The sequence below is a fragment of the Scatophagus argus genome, chromosome 3, assembly GCF_020382885.2.
Source record: "Scatophagus argus isolate fScaArg1 chromosome 3, fScaArg1.pri, whole genome shotgun sequence".
Classification (NCBI taxonomy): Eukaryota; Metazoa; Chordata; class Actinopteri; family Scatophagidae; genus Scatophagus; species Scatophagus argus.
Genome location: NC_058495.1, coordinates 9,370,632 through 9,389,333, shown reverse-complemented (window position 1 = coordinate 9,389,333; position 18,702 = coordinate 9,370,632). Strand labels below are relative to the sequence as shown.

At 38.1% G+C, this 18,702-nt stretch overlaps 1 protein-coding gene across 2 annotated transcripts; it reads right to left on the bottom strand.

Annotated features, from left to right (window-relative positions):
- Nucleotides 1-1,045: 1,045 nt before the first annotated feature.
- Nucleotides 1,046-18,226, bottom strand: LOC124056142 (calcium/calmodulin-dependent 3',5'-cyclic nucleotide phosphodiesterase 1B-like). Of its 2 annotated transcripts, none has more exons than XM_046383280.1 (14): nucleotides 17,603-18,226; nucleotides 12,907-13,020; nucleotides 11,730-11,912; nucleotides 11,177-11,243; nucleotides 10,925-11,041; nucleotides 10,436-10,576; nucleotides 9,549-9,649; nucleotides 8,026-8,151; nucleotides 5,656-5,757; nucleotides 5,325-5,445; nucleotides 2,866-2,947; nucleotides 2,353-2,470; nucleotides 2,002-2,138; nucleotides 1,046-1,545 (listed from the first exon to the last, which is right to left on the bottom strand). In XM_046383280.1, the coding sequence occupies exons 1-14, from the start codon at nucleotides 17,707-17,709 to the stop codon at nucleotides 1,448-1,450; spliced, it is 1,614 nt and encodes a 537-aa protein (XP_046239236.1). In that variant the 5' UTR covers nucleotides 17,710-18,226; the 3' UTR covers nucleotides 1,046-1,447. The 2 variants fall into 2 exon arrangements, with proteins under 2 accessions (XP_046239236.1, XP_046239237.1); XM_046383281.1 differs by lacking the exon at nucleotides 17,603-18,226 and adding an exon at nucleotides 15,031-15,653.
- Between the last annotated feature and the right edge of the window lie 476 nt (nucleotides 18,227-18,702).

Genomic DNA, 18,702 nt, shown 5'->3' with positions numbered 1-18,702 from the left:
ATTTTACTGTTAGGTCAGACCCTTTTTATGTATTTTGCTGTAGTCTGAAGTAATATATCCTAACAGCAATAATGGGGATGAGGGAGCGCCGTTTTCAAAGTTTTGTCAGAAGGAAGGCCCACAGTGTCAGACTTTGAATACCCCTGGTCTGGGTAAGTTGTGAGTCAATTCCCACTTTAGAGCCTCTCTGGCTGAGAGAGAAGTGAACTGAAAACACTGTTTTACCAGCCATTAGATGTTTTTTTGGCTGTGTCGCAGGGGCCAGCCTAACAGATGTGGGTTTTCTGTCACTCATTGACTGAGTGATGAAGTTACCTGATTGGTCAAGTCATTTCCCCATTGGTCTTTATGCTCAAAATGAATTTGACCACATGTTTAATTATGCCACTGGGAGACAATACGCCAATACTCTGTTGAAACACTTGTTAGAGAGTGACTTTTAGAAAAATGAGAGACATCTGCAGATAACCACAGATGAAAGAGCTCTGTGTTCTCTTTCAAATCAAACACCCCAAGATACATTAAAGAGGATCATTTAATATTCACTTTGTAGATGCTACTGCTGATCCATAAAACAAATTGGCCACATTTTCACAATCTGACCATATGATGTCCAGCCATTTAATAGGTTTAACCTTGTTTTCTTAAAGGGCACATAACTTCAGTTCAAGTAAGGTTGAACGGTAACATGACAGGACATTTTTCTCTTGATAGATGCCTGACAGCTTCTCCATAAGTAAGCTCCACTTTTCTACTCAAAGAGCAATAGACAGTAACAAGGACTGTATTCTAATGAGAGTCATTAGAGCCAGTAAATCTGGCTTAATCAGCAAGAGTAATAATTCAACATCAATCATTTACTTGTATTTTATACCAAAGCCACCGAATGGGCTATGACTTCTATTGCGGACTTGGAACATAAAAACAGACAGGTTCGACTCATGCATTTTACACATTAGGATATGTCAGTTTGCAGCTGACTTCTTTAACTATCCCATTGTGATGAGCCCTGCAATTAATCAACACCAAACTTCACATGACAATATCATATTTTCAACTTTTATTGCATGAATAAATGATTTGTGTACAGTTCAAACTATTAAAGGTAAGTTGTCCCTTACAAGTATTAAGGTGGCAAATTAAATTAATAACATGCACTATACTGTATAACATGACCAGCATGTACACTTTGAATTAAAATTATCATAGTATACTACACTTAAAATAAGACATGAGGACATTTCTGTGAATATCCTGCATCTTTCCTTGGGAAGATGTTAACCTTAAACCACACCTCCCTTCTCCTCCATTCCTTCCTCTTCTGACTTCCTCAGTCCTTGTATAAGAAGACATTTTGGTTTTGTTACAAACAGTGACTCAAAATGTATCTCAGTTAACCTGTAAATATTCCATGAAAAAAAGCCACATATCATAAATGAAGTCCAGTCTACGGTTTTGTATCTGTAGTGGGGTCTTGCAGGGATTTTTCTGACAGTTCTTCTTGTCTGGATCTCTGCTCTTTTGTCGCACTGGGGTCTGAAAATCCTGGAGGATATGGGAGATTGGAAGAGGCATTGGAAAATTTTGTTAAGCTGAAAGAGAAACAATATCAGTATCTGTTAATCTCCCCATGAGATCACCGCAAAATGAATCTAAATAACAAATCAAATCAGGGAGACTGAACACATTTATGGAGCAAAGCAGCTTTGGTCCTGCCAAAAACATCAAAAACATATCGAGAAGAAAGATCTCTTATTCTAAGTTTGCAGGGGTTGTCAAACTTTTCACTTTTCACTAAACTTTTTTTTAGGTGAACATTTTAATTTGACTTTTTTTTGCAGAAGATAAGGATAGAAAACCATTTTTTGTTAAGTGGTAAACCCTGCAATTAAGTGCATAAATTAAATTAGGAGATGTCAGCACTTGTAGATCACTGACTTTATGCTTTGGATACATCATATACAAGACATGAATGAATTAATGAATAAATATGCGACATACCATTGGAGCCAGCTTCCTTCCATTTGAGCTTGTTGTCCTCAGTGTGTCGTGTCCAAGTGGAGCGGAAGCTCACCAGCTCAGCTGTGATATGGGCGAGACTCCACTGCAGACCCCTGGAGCTTTCTTTCCATAGATTACTATTGAGAAATAACAGTGCTGTCATAGTAATACCAAAACCAGCACCCAGTTACCTGAGCTTGTGCCCTTTCAACAGTTTTACCAAAGTTTTTACAATTGTGGTCTAAGGAGACACAATTATAAACATAGTAGAAGTATTTCTTTGCAATGTCATAAGTTCTAAACTTGTCCAACCAAAAGCACGTTTCCAAAAAGCACAAGCTTGTGTGTTACCTGTGTCTGTTGCAGGGGTCTGGTGGACCTGGGTTCTCTTCCACCAAAGGAATAACAATCTTTTCAGCCATGTCCGTCAGCAGAGAGAAAGTAGGATAGACAATGAAGTCTATGAAACCTACAAGAACACATGTTGCCATATCAATATGTGAAAATTTAAGGTTTCTGAGCTGTAAAAACTGAAGTAATAATAAGGCACAAGATGTAATATTTTGCGATGCCGACTGGTTATAAGAACAAAAATGCATGTTTGTTAAAAGAAGAAAAAGGGAATGATTTCCTGTCAATGATGAATGGTTTTTAAAAGGCAAATATCTATACTTTTTTGAAGTATTCATACATGAACACTTAATAACTACACTATAACTTACCCTTGTATATGTTGTTTCACAGTAGTTTATCACTTCCCCAACCAGAAGTGTGGATGGGAACAAGATCTCTTCCATAACATATCAGTGAAAAGAGGACTGAGTAAAAGAAACAGTTTTCAGAACGAAGGTTTGTGAGACATACCAATCTGGGACTCGGCTACCAGGGTGCTTTTTCGATCACACAAAGGAGAGAAGGGCAGGCCAAGCTCCGCCTCTCTATCGCCCTCACAAAGACAGAAAGAGAGAGAAGATTTCTTAAAGGTCATCCCACACATCAACTGAAAATAACTTTTTATAGGATATTCATATCCAACACACAGTTTTAGATTGAGAGGTTTCTCACATCTTATCTTCAGAGAGAACAAGGCTGCCCAACTTCTATTTCTTATTCACATCCAGAAAGTGAAAATAGATTAAAGACAGCACAGAGCAACTTATCCTTGTATTTACTGGAAATCCACCCAGTCAAAGTACAAGCCTTACAACAATTCTCTGATTTGCTTCTGACAAGGCTCAGTCAGCATTAGATGAAAATAATAGCATTTTAAGAAAGTTACAAGAAAACATAAAGGACAGTTTGCTTTTACAGTAACTCAGACATCAACCTTTAATATTTTCTACACCTGATTGGATGACTTCATCTGTAGCTGAGCTGTCATAGTTCTGAGAAATCAAGCCAATAGATCTGAAGGATATCTATACACCCAGTGACTCATCAGCAGTTGGAGCTTTCAGCTGTATGACATGATCCTTATCAGTAGATGGAGACTGTAGATTTTCAAATAGCTATTTCCTTCTCAACCAGTTTGGTTAAAAAATATGTAGTAAACACATTTAATTCTATGACAACTCCATCTGTTGATGAATATCATGTTATGTTACTGAAAGCTTCAAAACAGCTACTAAATGGACCCTGCTTGTTCCGTAATGACCTCAGAGAAGTCAGGAGATCCAGCTGTCTGATTTTGATGGTTTGTTAACAATCAAATGCAGTCAAGTTTTCTTTTTCCACTCATAGCTTAGCTGACTATAGGATAACCTGCAGTTTAACTACTGTAGTACTACAGGTTTTTCATCTTAATACGTTTATATGCTCAGTAATACTTTTTTAGGGTGCTTTTCCTTACTCGGGTCAAAGGTGTAAGGACAAAAGGTGCTGTACACTGCACAGATTGTAAAGCCCTGACAGACATTGTGATACTTGATTTTAGCTTGAATTTTTCATGGGGTTTGGAAGTTTTGAAAAGTAGCATCACAGTTTCAACAAAATGAAATGGCATCCTTCATATCTTGCTCAATTGATTCTCGGTGGATTGTTCTTTAGCCCTGACAATTAAATCTTGTAAAAAAAAATTCCAAGCTTGTGAAGAGACCTTTCTATTTATGTCATTTGCTTGAGCTCTGACGCAATAAACCTCTTTGAAGGTTTCCCATTCTTCTTGTCAGACTCTGATGAGTCATTTACAACAGTGTTTAGCTGTTTTTGTTGATGTTGATGCATCCATCATACTAATATAATAACAGACCAAACAGATAAGAACAGAAGTGGGTGGAACACAAAAAAACAGCTTATATGGAAATATTTTTCTTTGCAACACTTCAGTGGAAGTGTTGAACTGAAAAGTTCACAGTTCACACCAATACTCACAGTGAGAACTGACAGTAATGACTTTGTCAGATGAAACATAGTTTTACACAACATTATCCCCTCATTTTTTATTTATTTATTTTATATATATATATATATAACTGATTTATTTTCTGTTAATTGTATGTCTTTGTCTGATGGTCTAATGTATTTTATTTCTGCAATAGAACTGAAATAAAACTCTCTACTTAAAAACTTGTTGAGAGACAGAAAATTAATTGGAAAAAATTATGATAATTCAGTTCAAACATCTAAAGAATTAAAATATTTTCTAGTTGTAGCTTCTAAAATTTGAATATTTTCTGGTTTTACTGGGCCTCTATAACAATGATCGAACTCTTATCATCACATATTACAGTTACATGAAACTAAACCAACATTAAGAGCTAAATAAGAGGATTGATACAACTATCATATCTGTACTCTAAATGTGAGGTTACCACCAGCATTCATGTAGCTTAGCTTAGCACAGAGACAGGAAACAGCTGGCCTGACCCTGTCTAAAGACACCAAAAATAGTTTGGCACATAACAACCATAATCTATTCTATTTTTATGAGTGGTTAGGTGATGTAGGTTGCTCACTAATTACATCTATTACAGTGTATGGATCAGACATATAACAAGTTGTTGTTTTACAGGGGGTTATGTGCCAAACTCTTTCTTGGCTTTGAAACTATGAAAGAATGTTTATCTTTGGACACAAGCAGGCTTTTCCCCTCTGTTTCCAGTTTCCTTGCTGCTGGATCCATCCATTTGCTGGTTCCATCCTCATCTAATGCTAGGAAAGAAAGCTAATAGACATTTTTTTTGAAATGTCAAACTTTTCTGTTTTAATCTTATTATAACACAGCAATCTGTGTGTTACAATAAGATTAGACTACTAATGTTTGAGCTAAGAAGAGAAGAACAAAAACAATCACATTGTCAGATCAGAGCTATTAGAGTTTCTACCTGCCTGAAAAACTCCTCCATCAGTGCTTTGGTCCAGCGAGAGTGCAGTGCCCAGGGCTTGGATGGATGGCTTATGTCAGCCGTGTGTAGCAACAGAGACAGTGCTTTGGCCTTGTCAATCCTGTTGGAGAAAGCATGATGCACTTTCTTGCTTTTGTTGTTGTGCTGTGCATCTCAGACATCCATAAAAAGCAGACTTGACACCAGCCAGAATGACACTAATTTCTGCCTGTGTGTACGGGAATCATCATCAGCTGGATGTGCTCCGAACATTCATTTGATGACCTATTGATTGTGCAGCACAGAGTGAACAACAGTCCATTAGCATTACCGCTCTTGTTGCTGTAGACAGGCCTTCATCGCTTTGACTTGGAGCAGGTGGGAGGACATGTCAGTGGACAACACCATCTCTATAACAAGTGATCGTAGTTCCCTATAAACAAAAACATATGGAGACACACAGTTCACCAGTTGACCTTGGATTGTGGGGGGTGGGGGGGTGGGGGGGGGGGGGGTTATGGAGAGAAAATGGCAGGCAGGAGGACTCAATGGGGTTGTTCTCTTTTAGATATCCTGATGGATTTTCTGGTTCCCATGGTAACACTGACTGCTATAAAAGCCCTGTTACAGTATACTGCTGGTGTTTATCTTTGGTGATATCTGCAAAGCTCTCCCATGAATAACACAATCACATACTGACACGTGAAGCCTCCATGAACATAAAATTGTTTATTTTCTTATCGAGGATTATATGCAGGGAGAAAGTGAACTGATCCCACTTCAGTTTAAAGAGAAACACAAGTATCATTTTAACTTCCATCAACTGTGGTTGACTTTGACTTTTAATTGTTTATCTACATCACATGTCACATTGTTAAAGTAAATGTAATGGTCAGATGAAGCAAAGAGTGCCTCATTCGCTGTTTTGTTGATGATTAGTGAATAAGTCACTAAAGATTACTAGTAATATGATCCTTTATTGATCCCTAAATTTTATCTTGGGACGTCAGAGGTCAGGGTCAGCCAGACTAGCAGCTGTGTAGCTGGTAAGGATTCAAAGACTCATTTAAGGACGATGCACCCTCATGGGTTCTTTGTCCCCTTCTGTCAATACGTCACTCTGTGGATCCAAGCCATTTTAAGTCCACCAACACAATTACACCACTCAGTGATTTATATTTCAAACACCAAAGCTGACTGACTTTATTCTAAATTTCCTTTTATTGTCAAGCCATCTCATTAAAAAGCTCAAAGCAATGAGGCGCTCTGACCTACCTGACCTGTTTGTGAAACTTAGCCGTAAACCCATTTTTGGCCACTGAGGCTGTAAAACTTTGCGTAATTGTAAAAGTTGTGATTCCTTTTTTTTCTTTATGTTTGTTTTAGAAAAAGAATTAACTGGAGTAAATAGATAATTTGCTGGCAATTGTTTTCACCTACAGATTAATAGACATTTTGTGCTCTCATGAGCATTGTAAAACAGCAGCAGGATGGTGTATGTGGGACTGGAACAAAAAACACAGTGTCCATGTTCATAGTGCTAAATGAACATGGGCTCTGCAGTTTTAGCGGAAATGACAACAACAAATGACCCTAACCCTAACCCTAACCCTTTATCTGTTAAAGACTTTTTCAGCTAATGCAAGTAATGCAAGTGAATATTTACAGCAGCAGAGTGCTGAATGAGGGACTGACTCAAATTTAAATTCGGTGCCCATGTTAATGTAATTCAGGAACCCAGTGTAGCACTGTGGCTCATTAATGCATGCAGTCTATGGCACAAAAGAATATTATTAGCTATTAGGCTTTGGTTATGTTAGGATTTGTCTTACTGACAGTAAGAAAAATATAGTGTAATGCTTTATCCTCATCATGTTCTTGGATTCTGTCTTTAATGTGTCTTACAATGAGCTCACTGTAGAAAGTGTTATGATTTATTTATTGATTTTTAGAAACCTTAAAAGGTTTTTGCACAACATTTCTAACCTACTTCTATTTCAGTGTGTTTTCAGGTTGACTTTTGACACAAAGAGAGAACTTGTCACATTCAGCTGTGTAGTTATGTAGGTGGGAAGCAGTACTGCAGGGTTTTTCCCATTAAATCACTCTTCAAGCCATTTGTTCAAATTGCACCCAGCTTAACTTTAGTATCTCTCTCTCTATTTAATGATATATCACTCTTTGTACCAAAATGTGAAATACAGAATGCACAGTCGTACTGTGGAACCAGTTCTCGAAAAAGTCTATCATGTAAATGAAGCAGTGGTAGTTTGAAACAGAGCACTAAAGTCACATTCACATTAGTTCATTAACACCGGCTGTTTCATTCATGTTGCACAATCCATAGCTTATTTACAGCTGTGTCACAGCTTACTAGTCTCATCCAACTGCAGGCTATTAATGCTGGTATCCAGGCTGTCCATTACAACCTTTCTACTATCCCACAGATAGTCTCATGCCAACACTGCTGCTGCAGCTCTCTGAGACCATCCCAACCAAAGTTTTTAGTATTTTTGATTTAACTGAGATTTAATGTTCAGGTACTGTATGTGTTTATTAGAGAGTATCTAGCAGAGTTCTTGTTGTTGCTTAGATTCTTTAAGAGCTCTCCACAAGAGTACAGTCTGTGTAACTGCTGTGTCTCTGACCGGAACAACAATAAGTAACACAATATTAGATGGTTAAAATGTTGTCGTCTTACATCCACTCTTCTCTTGTCAAATTTCCGAAGATGTTCCTTTTGTCATCCTGAAGTAGGCGAAACGCTGCACTCAGGTGATGGCTTTCCTGTACTGACCGATCATTGTAGATCAAGGCAAACTCTGACCTGTCAGACAGAAAAAGCAAGAGTGTGACTAAACGTGTAGAATTGTGTTTAACTGTGTAGTGGTGCTGGGAAGAGGAGGTGAGAATGAGATAAAACGAGAGTCCTCGGGGAGTAATTTTAGTACTATGACTGTAAGCCTGTAACGATGAATTTAGAAGTGCTGGAGAGGGAGTGGGATGTGATAAAAACTGGCACCACGTAGGTTTAAATGACTCAGTATAGCAAGCTAATTAACTAATTTCTCAATCAGGCATCCTGTGTCCACTCATTTGCATAATCCACATTAATAGACTGCTAAATTGGGTAACAAAGTACACTGAGAAAAGTTTTCCCATTTGTGATTATTTTAAATCTTCTGCCAGCTCATCACAGTTAAACCAAACATAACACTTGCTAAAATGTCCTCAAAGGCAGCATTTGTTTGTTAAAACGGTCTGACAGGGGCTGTTAACAGTTTGTAGTTTCATCCTTTACAGAGAATGTGGCCACAGCTTGAATTCGTGATGGTCAGTCTTTTTTAATAATAATGAAATTTTGAATGGTAACACTTTATTTTACGCATCCATAACTTTGTAGCTAATGAAAGAGGGAAAACAGAGAGACAATATTCTGAAACAGATGTTTTACTTAGTTTAACGAACAATCAAAAAACAAAAATTTGGGGATGATGAAAATATTTCCTCTTCCTATGAAAGAAAAAATTCTTTTTGAACGAATACCCCCCTTTTCTGGTTATACATAGAAACTTCAGATGCAATCCAGTCTACTCTTGCAGCATTATGCTATAGCATGTTTAGTCTTGGCAGGACAAAAGAGATGTGCTTTCTGTCGCAGAAGTGGACTGAGAGGTTGCCATAAAGATCTTTCTTAACACTTTTTCCATTGTGAAAACTTTTCACCACTGAACTCTCTTGTAAACAACATGAATTCAAACTGATCAGTTCTTCACAAAGTAAGAAACAGCAAAGTTATAACAGCTAGTATCGCCAGCCCACGAGGAGGTGAGTGTTTGACACTCAGATGTATTTTGGGTGGTGTACAACTTTAAGGTAGGTACTGTTTAGTTTCTGTAACTAAGACATGTTCTCTTTTTGTGGACAATTATTATTCCCAGAATAAAGCATGATGATGATGGGTGCCAAGAGACCACGTTCCTCAGTCCTCCTATGTGGAAAGTCAACATCTAAAAATACTGTGTCCCCATGATGAGGAAGTGTTTGCTTAAGAGTGCTCTCTCTCACTTTCTCATTCTAAACCTGCACAAAAAAGTCTTTAGGAAACACTCCCTTACTATTTCTATATTCCCTGAGATCTTACTATGTTACAATTTCACAACCGGATGCATGTATATATAGTTGGACAGGCTTAATAAAATATGTTGCAGAAAAAGAGCTTACTTTGTGTGGATGTGAAAGTTGTTTGTGGTTCCCGTGTGTTCATAGTCATGAATGGCTGCAGCAAATAGCGATGCCATCACCTCAAGCTCTGTCAACCAGTGCTTGATAGACAACAACAAATGAACATTAAAACATATTGCATGTGTTGCAGTGTACACATACTGAACTGGAACAGGAACAGTTTGTACAGTCATATCAAAGAATATAACGTGAGAATAGACAATGCAACATGTCAAAGTTGTGACTGTGTCATGGTCCTGACATTCTGTCTGGTTTAACTGTGTTTTCTGAGTTTTTGTGGTCTGGAAGCACTATGTTTCCTGTTCTCCTCCCCAATCTGCTATTCTTCTCTCACTCTCTCACAATTTTTGCATCTTTGCTATAAAATGATAACTTAATACATCACGTGCCATCTGACGTTGTTATTCATTTTATATTTTGTTTGGCCATGTATGAGTGAGAAAATGGGTTAAACAAGCTAACTAACTGCAAATAAATCATTTATCCCCCCATATATTTACCAATAATCGATAAATTAGACATTACATTAATTGACTAAGTGAAGAACAATCATTAGATTGATCATTTTTGAAGCAAACCTCATGTGGCCCTTTGAGGTTCCTGTGTGATGTTAATGTTGTATCATCACTTTTATAAATTTAGCGAGGCTGTCAAACAGAAAGCCCACCTAATGTAAGTGAAACTATTAGACCATCAGAAGAGCACTTCTGTGGATACAGAACATACCTGAATTCTTGCACATTGTTTTCTTATAGTTGTGGGATTTGTTGGCAATCAGGACAATACAGAAAAGGAAAAACCTTATCCTTTAAAATGGAATAAAACAGTTGACCAAGAATATGAGTATTCAAGTGACTTCAGGGTACCACAAGTCCAGAGCGCAGCAGCAGGCAGTGCAATGTCTGAGTCACATCAGCAGCATGAACATGGCTGTGGTAGGGGTTGTTGTATTTGCAGTATCCTCTCTCCAGTGCAGACAGGAACTCAGTCAGACAGGAGATAGGGATCTGCAAAGTTTATTACAAAATCAGTAAAGTCATAGTTGTTGCGTCATCAACAAAAGCCACATCATCTTAAATGATGTAATAAGATTGTGATTAGGATTGACAGAGCCTACAGTATGATGTGTGGGATTTGCACCCAGAATTTGGCAACTAATTGTCCTTTTGAACACCACAAAATTAAAATAAAACCGATATGTCTGATTATATCTGCAATTACAACACACATTTCTCACAAAAGTAAAGTCAAGGGTAGTAATGATTATATTACTGCCATTCTTGCATTTTAATTATAAAATATTGCATGAGAGTGGACTGTAGTGTTTTGTGCAAGAAAATCCAGAGATAAATGACCTTAAAACGGCTGTTGAGTCCATATCTGGTGATCAGCTCAAAGAACAGAGTTCGTAATGCTTGATCGGAGCTGGCTGAGTTCAGAGCAAACACGTCAAAGCTCCAGCGGTCAACATCCTGAGGAGAAGGAGATGAAAGTGACTGCGTTATTGATGTACACTTGAGGTGTGTGTAGATGATCACTTTTGTTATGTCCAATTTATTGTGCAAACACTTGACACACAGTGAAATTTATGATTAGTGGAGGCTTACCCTGAGGCAGTTTACGACCACTGCAGGTTGGTCTGGCATGGCTGCCGTGTAGGCCCTCTTAAACATCCTGGAGTAATGCAATGTTTATGTTGAGTTCAGTTAAAGTTCAGATGTTGACACTGTGCAGCTAACTCGTCTCAGGAGCTGTTAAAATAAATTCTCCAAAGTCCCTGTCCCCTTTGGAAGGATGTTTTAAAGAGAAAAGGAGGCTAATGTTTCACAGTCCAGTGCAGCTGTCTGTGTTTTCCGTGGCTGTGATTGTAACAACGATGTTTGAGCTTATGTCAGAGTTATAGTACAAACGTGGAAATCATGGAAGTCATTTACAATAGGAATTTTATAGTATGAGATGATCGTTTCTTTATTTGATTGTATTTAAGTTCTTACGTCATAAATGAAACATACAGCTCTATGACTGGTTCTGTTTCCTTTCTGCTGCAGCTGCTTTGATGCAGACAAGAATCCAACAGCCTGGCAAATCTTACAGACCTCTATGAATAACTGTCCAGAATATGCAGAAATCTAGACAAAGTGAACATATGTGTCATTTTACCTCTCCACAAATATCCCAGCCTGCACTGCATGCACAATGCTTCGGAACTTGGGTTTCTCATCGGACCGTCGTACAGGCCGTCGAACCCTCTGGGTAAAAGTGGACGCCAGCCAATCAGTGACCTCTGAAGGCACGCCATCTGACTGCAGCTGGTGGAGGTCGTCCTCAGACTCCAGACACTGCCTGAGAGAAGCAATGCACACACAGAGACACTGTTGTGTGAAAATAGTCACTGACATATACTGGATTAAAACATTGTCAGAATTCAGTGTCTAAAGTTGTGCAGTATGCAGCATCCACATTAAAATGAACAAGTAATATTCATAGCATGAAAACTACTACTTTTGCTTACAGTCCCACAATGCAATGCATCAAATTTTACAGAAACAATGACTGAATATGACTCTTCTACCGTCATATTGTACCATCATTGATAATACTGATCACTGAGAATTTCAACAAAAGGTTCTGTGATCTAACAAAAATACTGTCTGTCTACACTGTCTACAGTGACTGATGTAATGACTAAGAACTTTACATTCTAAGCGACTTATTTCATGTGGACCTTGAATACCCATTTGTTTCATATTTATTGCTTTTTATTGTCATCTTTTCAACTCATTATCAGTGTGTCACTGATATATACAGGTAAAGTTAGGAGACAAGGCAGCCCATATTTCCCTTTTTTTCAGAAAATGCATTTTTTTTTTTTTTTCAAATAAATAAAAAGTTATAATTCACTGTGGTGCATCACTTCTTCTGAGTGCTTTGGTTTGCACTCCAGGTTAAGTTTATTAGTAACTCTAAATGCCCATAGGTGTGAATGTGAGTGTGATTGGTGTGACAGTGACTGTGAGTGTGAATGCTGCTGCTGCATATGTGTTATCCATGTGACCAGCAAACGGCACATGAACTGGAATAGGCTTCAGCACCCCACCACACCGCAGATGATAGGTGAGTACAGTAATGGATTGATATTAGCTCTAATCTTGTCAGTTTGTGCCCTTTTGGCTCAGGACCAGATACAGTCATCAAGACTTATCAGTTATTTTCCTTTACCATGCAAGTTCAAAGTAATGAAATATTTAAAAGAGCGGGAACACATAATGAACTCAGCAAAAAATGTCAACATATTAGCTTTTGTCCTCAAAATTATCATTATTCTTCTGTGTTCTACCTTGTTCCGTCGAGGTAAACTGCCTCCAGTAATGACGCTGTGAAATCCAGATTGTTTTTGATTTCTTCAAAGTCGACATCTTTCTCCTCCAGCTGCTTCAGCATGCTTCTCAACCTGACAGGAAACACAATTTATTCGGATGTTTTCACAGGAAAACAAAATCCTAGATGCCCCTTCTGAAAGAGCTGGAATTGCTCTTCCACCTCTGAAAACAGCAGTCACTCAGAGGTAATGGTTTGAGGTTACAGCAGTTTGGCATCAAAGTCTTCACATTAAATCACAGTGGGTACAGCAATAAAAGTTATAGCTCCACAAGAAAGGTCATATTCAACATAATGGGGACTTTGTGTGATACGAGCTTTCTAAGCACAGCTCTGTAAACTGACAACACTTGTCATTGTTTTGAGTGAGCGAAACAAGGTCCAGGAGGTGATTTAGCAACAGGTTCACAAATCCTTGTGAAAGGAAAGAGTTCACTTGGAAGTGATTTCTGTGCCAAGCTGTCCAAAGAAAGCCAGTGGCAAAAGGACATCAGTGGTGCCAAATTTTCCATGAGAAGAAAACTTCCCATGGTTCAGGTCTTATGTAACCCGCATTTTGTCAAAGTGGGCTACATGAAAAAAAAAAAAAAAAAAAATGTTTTTGAATTTTTAAGTGTTGGCCACATTCTGTTCTTGTCTGAGAGCTTGTTGTTCATTCTTGGTTTTGAAACTTTTAATCAAATTATAATGATAGAGAACTGGTGGAAATGCGTTAATCTCCTGCAGTGTAATAAAAAACACATGCTTGGAGCTCATGTCACCAGTGTGTTAATGTAATCTCATCTCAAAAATAAATCCAAAAGCTTTCATAGTATTACTTGAATGAATCATTCCACATTGATTAGATTTCAATTTGTGGCCATTTGAGAGAGATTTATTTCATATAATATGTTTGTGCCACAGATAATTCCTCTAAAACATTTTTGCGGGCTGCCTGTATAGTGCCATGACCAGAATGTGTTCAAACTGCACCAGGCCACGCTGTGGAGCCAACTCCTGGAGATGAGACGCTCACAGCTTTTCAAGTGTTTATCACGCTGGCAAGGCCTTTCAAAAGCTGTTGAGTCATAAAAATAGCATGCATCAGAATGCCGCCGTTCACGCAAGCAATCAAGCAATCTTTTGTGATAACACAGTCTTTTTTGTTTCAACTGTTTGCAAGAGAAGACTTCTGACAGGACGTTTACAGGAAATTACTCGTCAAGTGCACTCGAGAAACTTTGTTTATAGACAGAAATGACAAATCTTCATTTGGCGCAGACTTTGTTGAATCTACACACTGCATAGTGTCGCCCTAACTAGGTGCATATCAGCACAGCAATGTGAAAGAGTTTGAATGGTGTCAGCTTTTTCAGATATTCAGATAACATATTTTTGTGTCTATGTTTTATTGAGAAAAAAGATGCAAACCAAAACTTAACTCACATCGGATCATAGCTCGTATCACAATAAAAGTTCCGTGAACTGTCACTTAAAAGTATAAACTACTGTGACACAAGGACTGCGTAAATTTTCCAAAAAATACATGACAAGGTTGTGAGCTCCGAACTCTGCACACACACGCATACATCAATGTGTTAACCAAAACAAAACCACATGACCCATCATCTCTGCAGCACATTTTCCTCCCACAGTAAAAGCATGAGTAAGATGAGTATTCATGCAGCCACTTGGAGTGTGTTTGCTCTCACATGCTGCTAAGTACTGCTGCAGAAAATCTTGATGAATGCAAGAGATATTTAAAGGATACACTTTAAGGTAAGGATACATTTCTCATTCTTTGCTTTACAGTGATCAAGTGAGTCTGCAGTTATGAAATATGTCAAAAAATAATAATAAAAAAAATCCATTGAGGACTGCTGTGTTATCTCTCATCACTGTGTCATACAGGGTGTATTTTAGACTCACAAACTTCCATTGCTGCAAACAATAAAACTGCATCAGAATGTGATTCAGACAGCCTTACTAAACCAAACAGGGTTTAACATTTTAATTTTAAAAATCTAACATCTTTAGTAAAGTCAAAGAAAGGCTAGGTAAGTAGATCAATATGATATAAACTAATCTCAGCACCCTGCCTTACCTAGAGATGGGAATCTGCAGCCGTTTCTTTCGGATTCGTACCAGTTCAGCCATTCCACACTCAAGTTGTGCACTAATAGACCCCAGAGTTCAAGTTTAAAAAAAAAAAAAAGATAAGAAAAAAACCTATATCAGGATGAAAAAAGGAAATTAAAGCAGAGAAGAAGTAAGCAGAAAAGTTCTCACAAACCACCAACACATAACTTTGTGTGTCCTGAGAGAGACTTCTGTTTCAACAGCTCTCCCACCCACTTCTGGGGAGACCTACTCTACTTCACTCTGATTGGTTAGGCAGGCCCAAACTGTGTCAAAGTGTGTGTGTGTGTGTGTGTCTGTGTGTGTGTGTGTGTGTGTTTATCTGTGAGTGAGTGAGTGTTTGTGTATATGTGTACACCCGTTGTGTGAAGTGTGTGTGAGTTGACCTCACTCACTGATGAAGTGTTGACTGCAAGTCTTTCAAGCTGTGTGTACTCAAATCCCAAATGAGAATTTTCCACCGCTGCCGCAAATTAGGAGACTAAACAGAGAGTCTTTCACTGAAACCCACCAGAGTCACCCAAACCAAAATACATAAACAAAGCTAGTCCTCAAAAGTCACCCACAACAACCCGATGGGTTAACAGTGCACAGAAGATGTGAGATGCCAAAAAAAAAAAAAAAGCTCCCATACACTTATAATATTTGATTGCACTGATAGGCTGGCTCTTTTGTCCCTGTTCTTCTTTAGCTGCAGCTGGCTGTCCACAAAATCCACCATGCAAAAATGAGAGCATTTACAAACCTTTTTATGACGTACACGCAGCTTCAGTCAGCAGCACAGAAGTTCGAATTATAATAATTAAGATCAATCATTTACTTCAGCGACAGAGTCAAAATATTTTTTAGATAAACTGCTACATCAATAAATGTCAGCACTCAAAAAAGAGAAAAAACAGTTATGTATCCATTGAGACACCAAAAAAAGGAAGACATAAAAACTTAAGATCAAGACAAGACAATGAAACCCATCCTTAAACCTTTTACAGATCTAAGGTACTAAATCCATTACTAGTTTTTATTTATAGAGTATTGTGAGAGCAGTGCAACAACATGGTTTGGGAAAACCCCTGCCTGCAGTCCACCTCCCTCCTTGCTTGTCCTGCTCTGGCTGTTGGGTCAGACTGACTCTCATGCTCCCATGCTCTTTGACATGGTACAGCATATTGCAAAAATGATGAGAAGTAACATAACGACATATGATTCTCCATCTCCTATGTTGCTTTGAGCTGTTTTGTTTCCACCAAAAGCAAGGTTTAATGTTGTGAAGAGAGAGAATACACATAGACATGAATGAGGCTTACGCACATATGCGTACTGTGATGCATCTCATGTCACTTACAATCCTTAAACAAATCAAAACTAATTTCCCTTTGTGTGCTTGCCAGGCTTTTGCTTTACGCTATTTTGTTTTCCTCCATCCATCTGTCTTCCTCTCAGTCTCCAGTTGACGATGACGAACATACACCCTCTGATCTGTCCGCTCAGAGACCTGAGCCAAATATTACTCACAAGCTCTACACTTCAGAGAGCGAAATCTGACTTTGTAGCACTATACATCAGATCTAAATGTTGCCTGTCTCTGCATGGGAACTAGATGTTCAAGAGTCATAGGGTGCTGAGGGGCACAGAGAGTGGTCATATTTGTTTTCACCACAGTGGAATCAAATAGATTTTACCCAAGTCAAAGGGTTTTTTGGCTGAACACAACGGTCAAAGGGTCAAAAGTTTATTATCTCAGGTTTCTCTGGTCTCTGGGATGAACCTCACACCCATCTGGGTTTGATTCAAGGTTTGGTTCATCCCAATTCCACCGTATAGAGTAAAATATTGTTGTGGCTGTAGAGATGGCAGTCTGTTGGTCAGCGGGTCCATCACTGTGGCCGAGGCTCAAATATCTCAACCACTACACGGATGTACTGCTATGAACTGCTGTGTGTACAGGATACTCACGGTCACTACAGGCACAACATGAATATTTAGGCCAAAAGAATTCATGATAACAGTAATAAAATGATATTTATAGAAAACTAATGCTATCAGTCAGTGTGTTTTGTCTCTTTTTTGGCAATTAAATTACACTGAAAAACGAGAGTAGGCAGGTGGCAGGAGAGTCTGCAGCCATAACACTTAATGAATAGTGAAAAGGCAACCAGCTAAACTGATCCACAAGGCCCAACATCTGCAGTGGATTAATTACACAGTATTATCTGCTTAACATTTTCATGTTAATATTGTCACTACCATTTGTACACAGCCATTAGCATGGATGATTGAGAGAATGTGGTAAATTAGAAGTTTAGAAGACCCTTTAACTTTTAAGTAATATATCATACATTGTACTACATACATAGTTTGCCCCTCCCACATGAAGAAACAGTGAGCCTAGTAAAATCGGCATGAAAATCTGTTCAGCCCAAGAATGTTACTGAAAACTGTCCAACCTACTTGAAAAAAATTATGATTGTTTTATGTATCTTAGCAGTTTAATGCCAGAAGTGCAGAAAAGAAAAATAAACTATGAAAGGCTGTCTTACCGTTCCAGTGTGGTCCTCCATGTCACAAGACCGAGATGTCTATCAGCTGCTGTGTGTGTATCTTGCAAGTTGGTGTCATAACCTCTGAATGCGGCTGAAGACCACATGTGTGACTGGAAAAGACACAGAATGAACTGGTACTTCTGTGTGATATGAATCCAGCACGTGTGACTGACTTCTGTTTGAATGTGTGTATATAGTGTTCTAGTTTATGCTAATCTGCACTGCTCTGCATTTACACCCTCAAACACATCTAGTATTGCATGTATACTGTCTTTTGCAGTGTGCGTACAGTATGTGTGAGTGTGTGTGTGTGTAATCCTCTGTGTCAGCAGGAGAGGAGCTCTGTGTCACCAACACAATCAGCAGAGAGCCTTTATATCAGGACCAGAGTTTCCACCATTAACTGTCCTCAGTGTCTCGGGACCGGATCCACTGTGGAGCTGCAAGGGAATAGTTCATGTTGCTTGCAAAGCCTTGAAACACAATACAGACACACATAATACCATCACTACAACTAGTAATATTAATACTACTTGTAATTGATATTAGCATATAAACATTTCATGAATGGTTTATGAGACATTATAATGTAGCTGTATGCTTATATAAGGACATTGTAAGTGTTTGATAATGTACAGTTTTTGACAATAATAATTATTGTCAAAAATAATTACATATTTTATTTTATTTTATATATTATATTATTATATTATTAACTGTCTTACATTATCATTTATTCTCTATTTATACAGCAGTCAGGTGAAATATTAAAAATTAAACCTGCTTGAACCATTTACTAGATGTTTATCCAATGTTCCACAAATTCCAAATAGTAAGCAGGATGGAAAAATCTCCATAAAATCTTTACCAATAAAAATAAATCAAAGAAGCATTAAGGAAGAAGAAAGAAATGAGCAAATTGCAAGTCTGGCTGGTGTCTAATGGGAAACATGATGAAATAACAATGAGCAAACCTCTGAACTGTAAAAGTAAGTTTTGTTTAACAGGGTGTATCTTATTTCCGCACTTTTGGCCATCATTAGCTGTAAATCTATTCATTTTTTCCTCGGTGTCACACTATATGCTTAAATATCTCA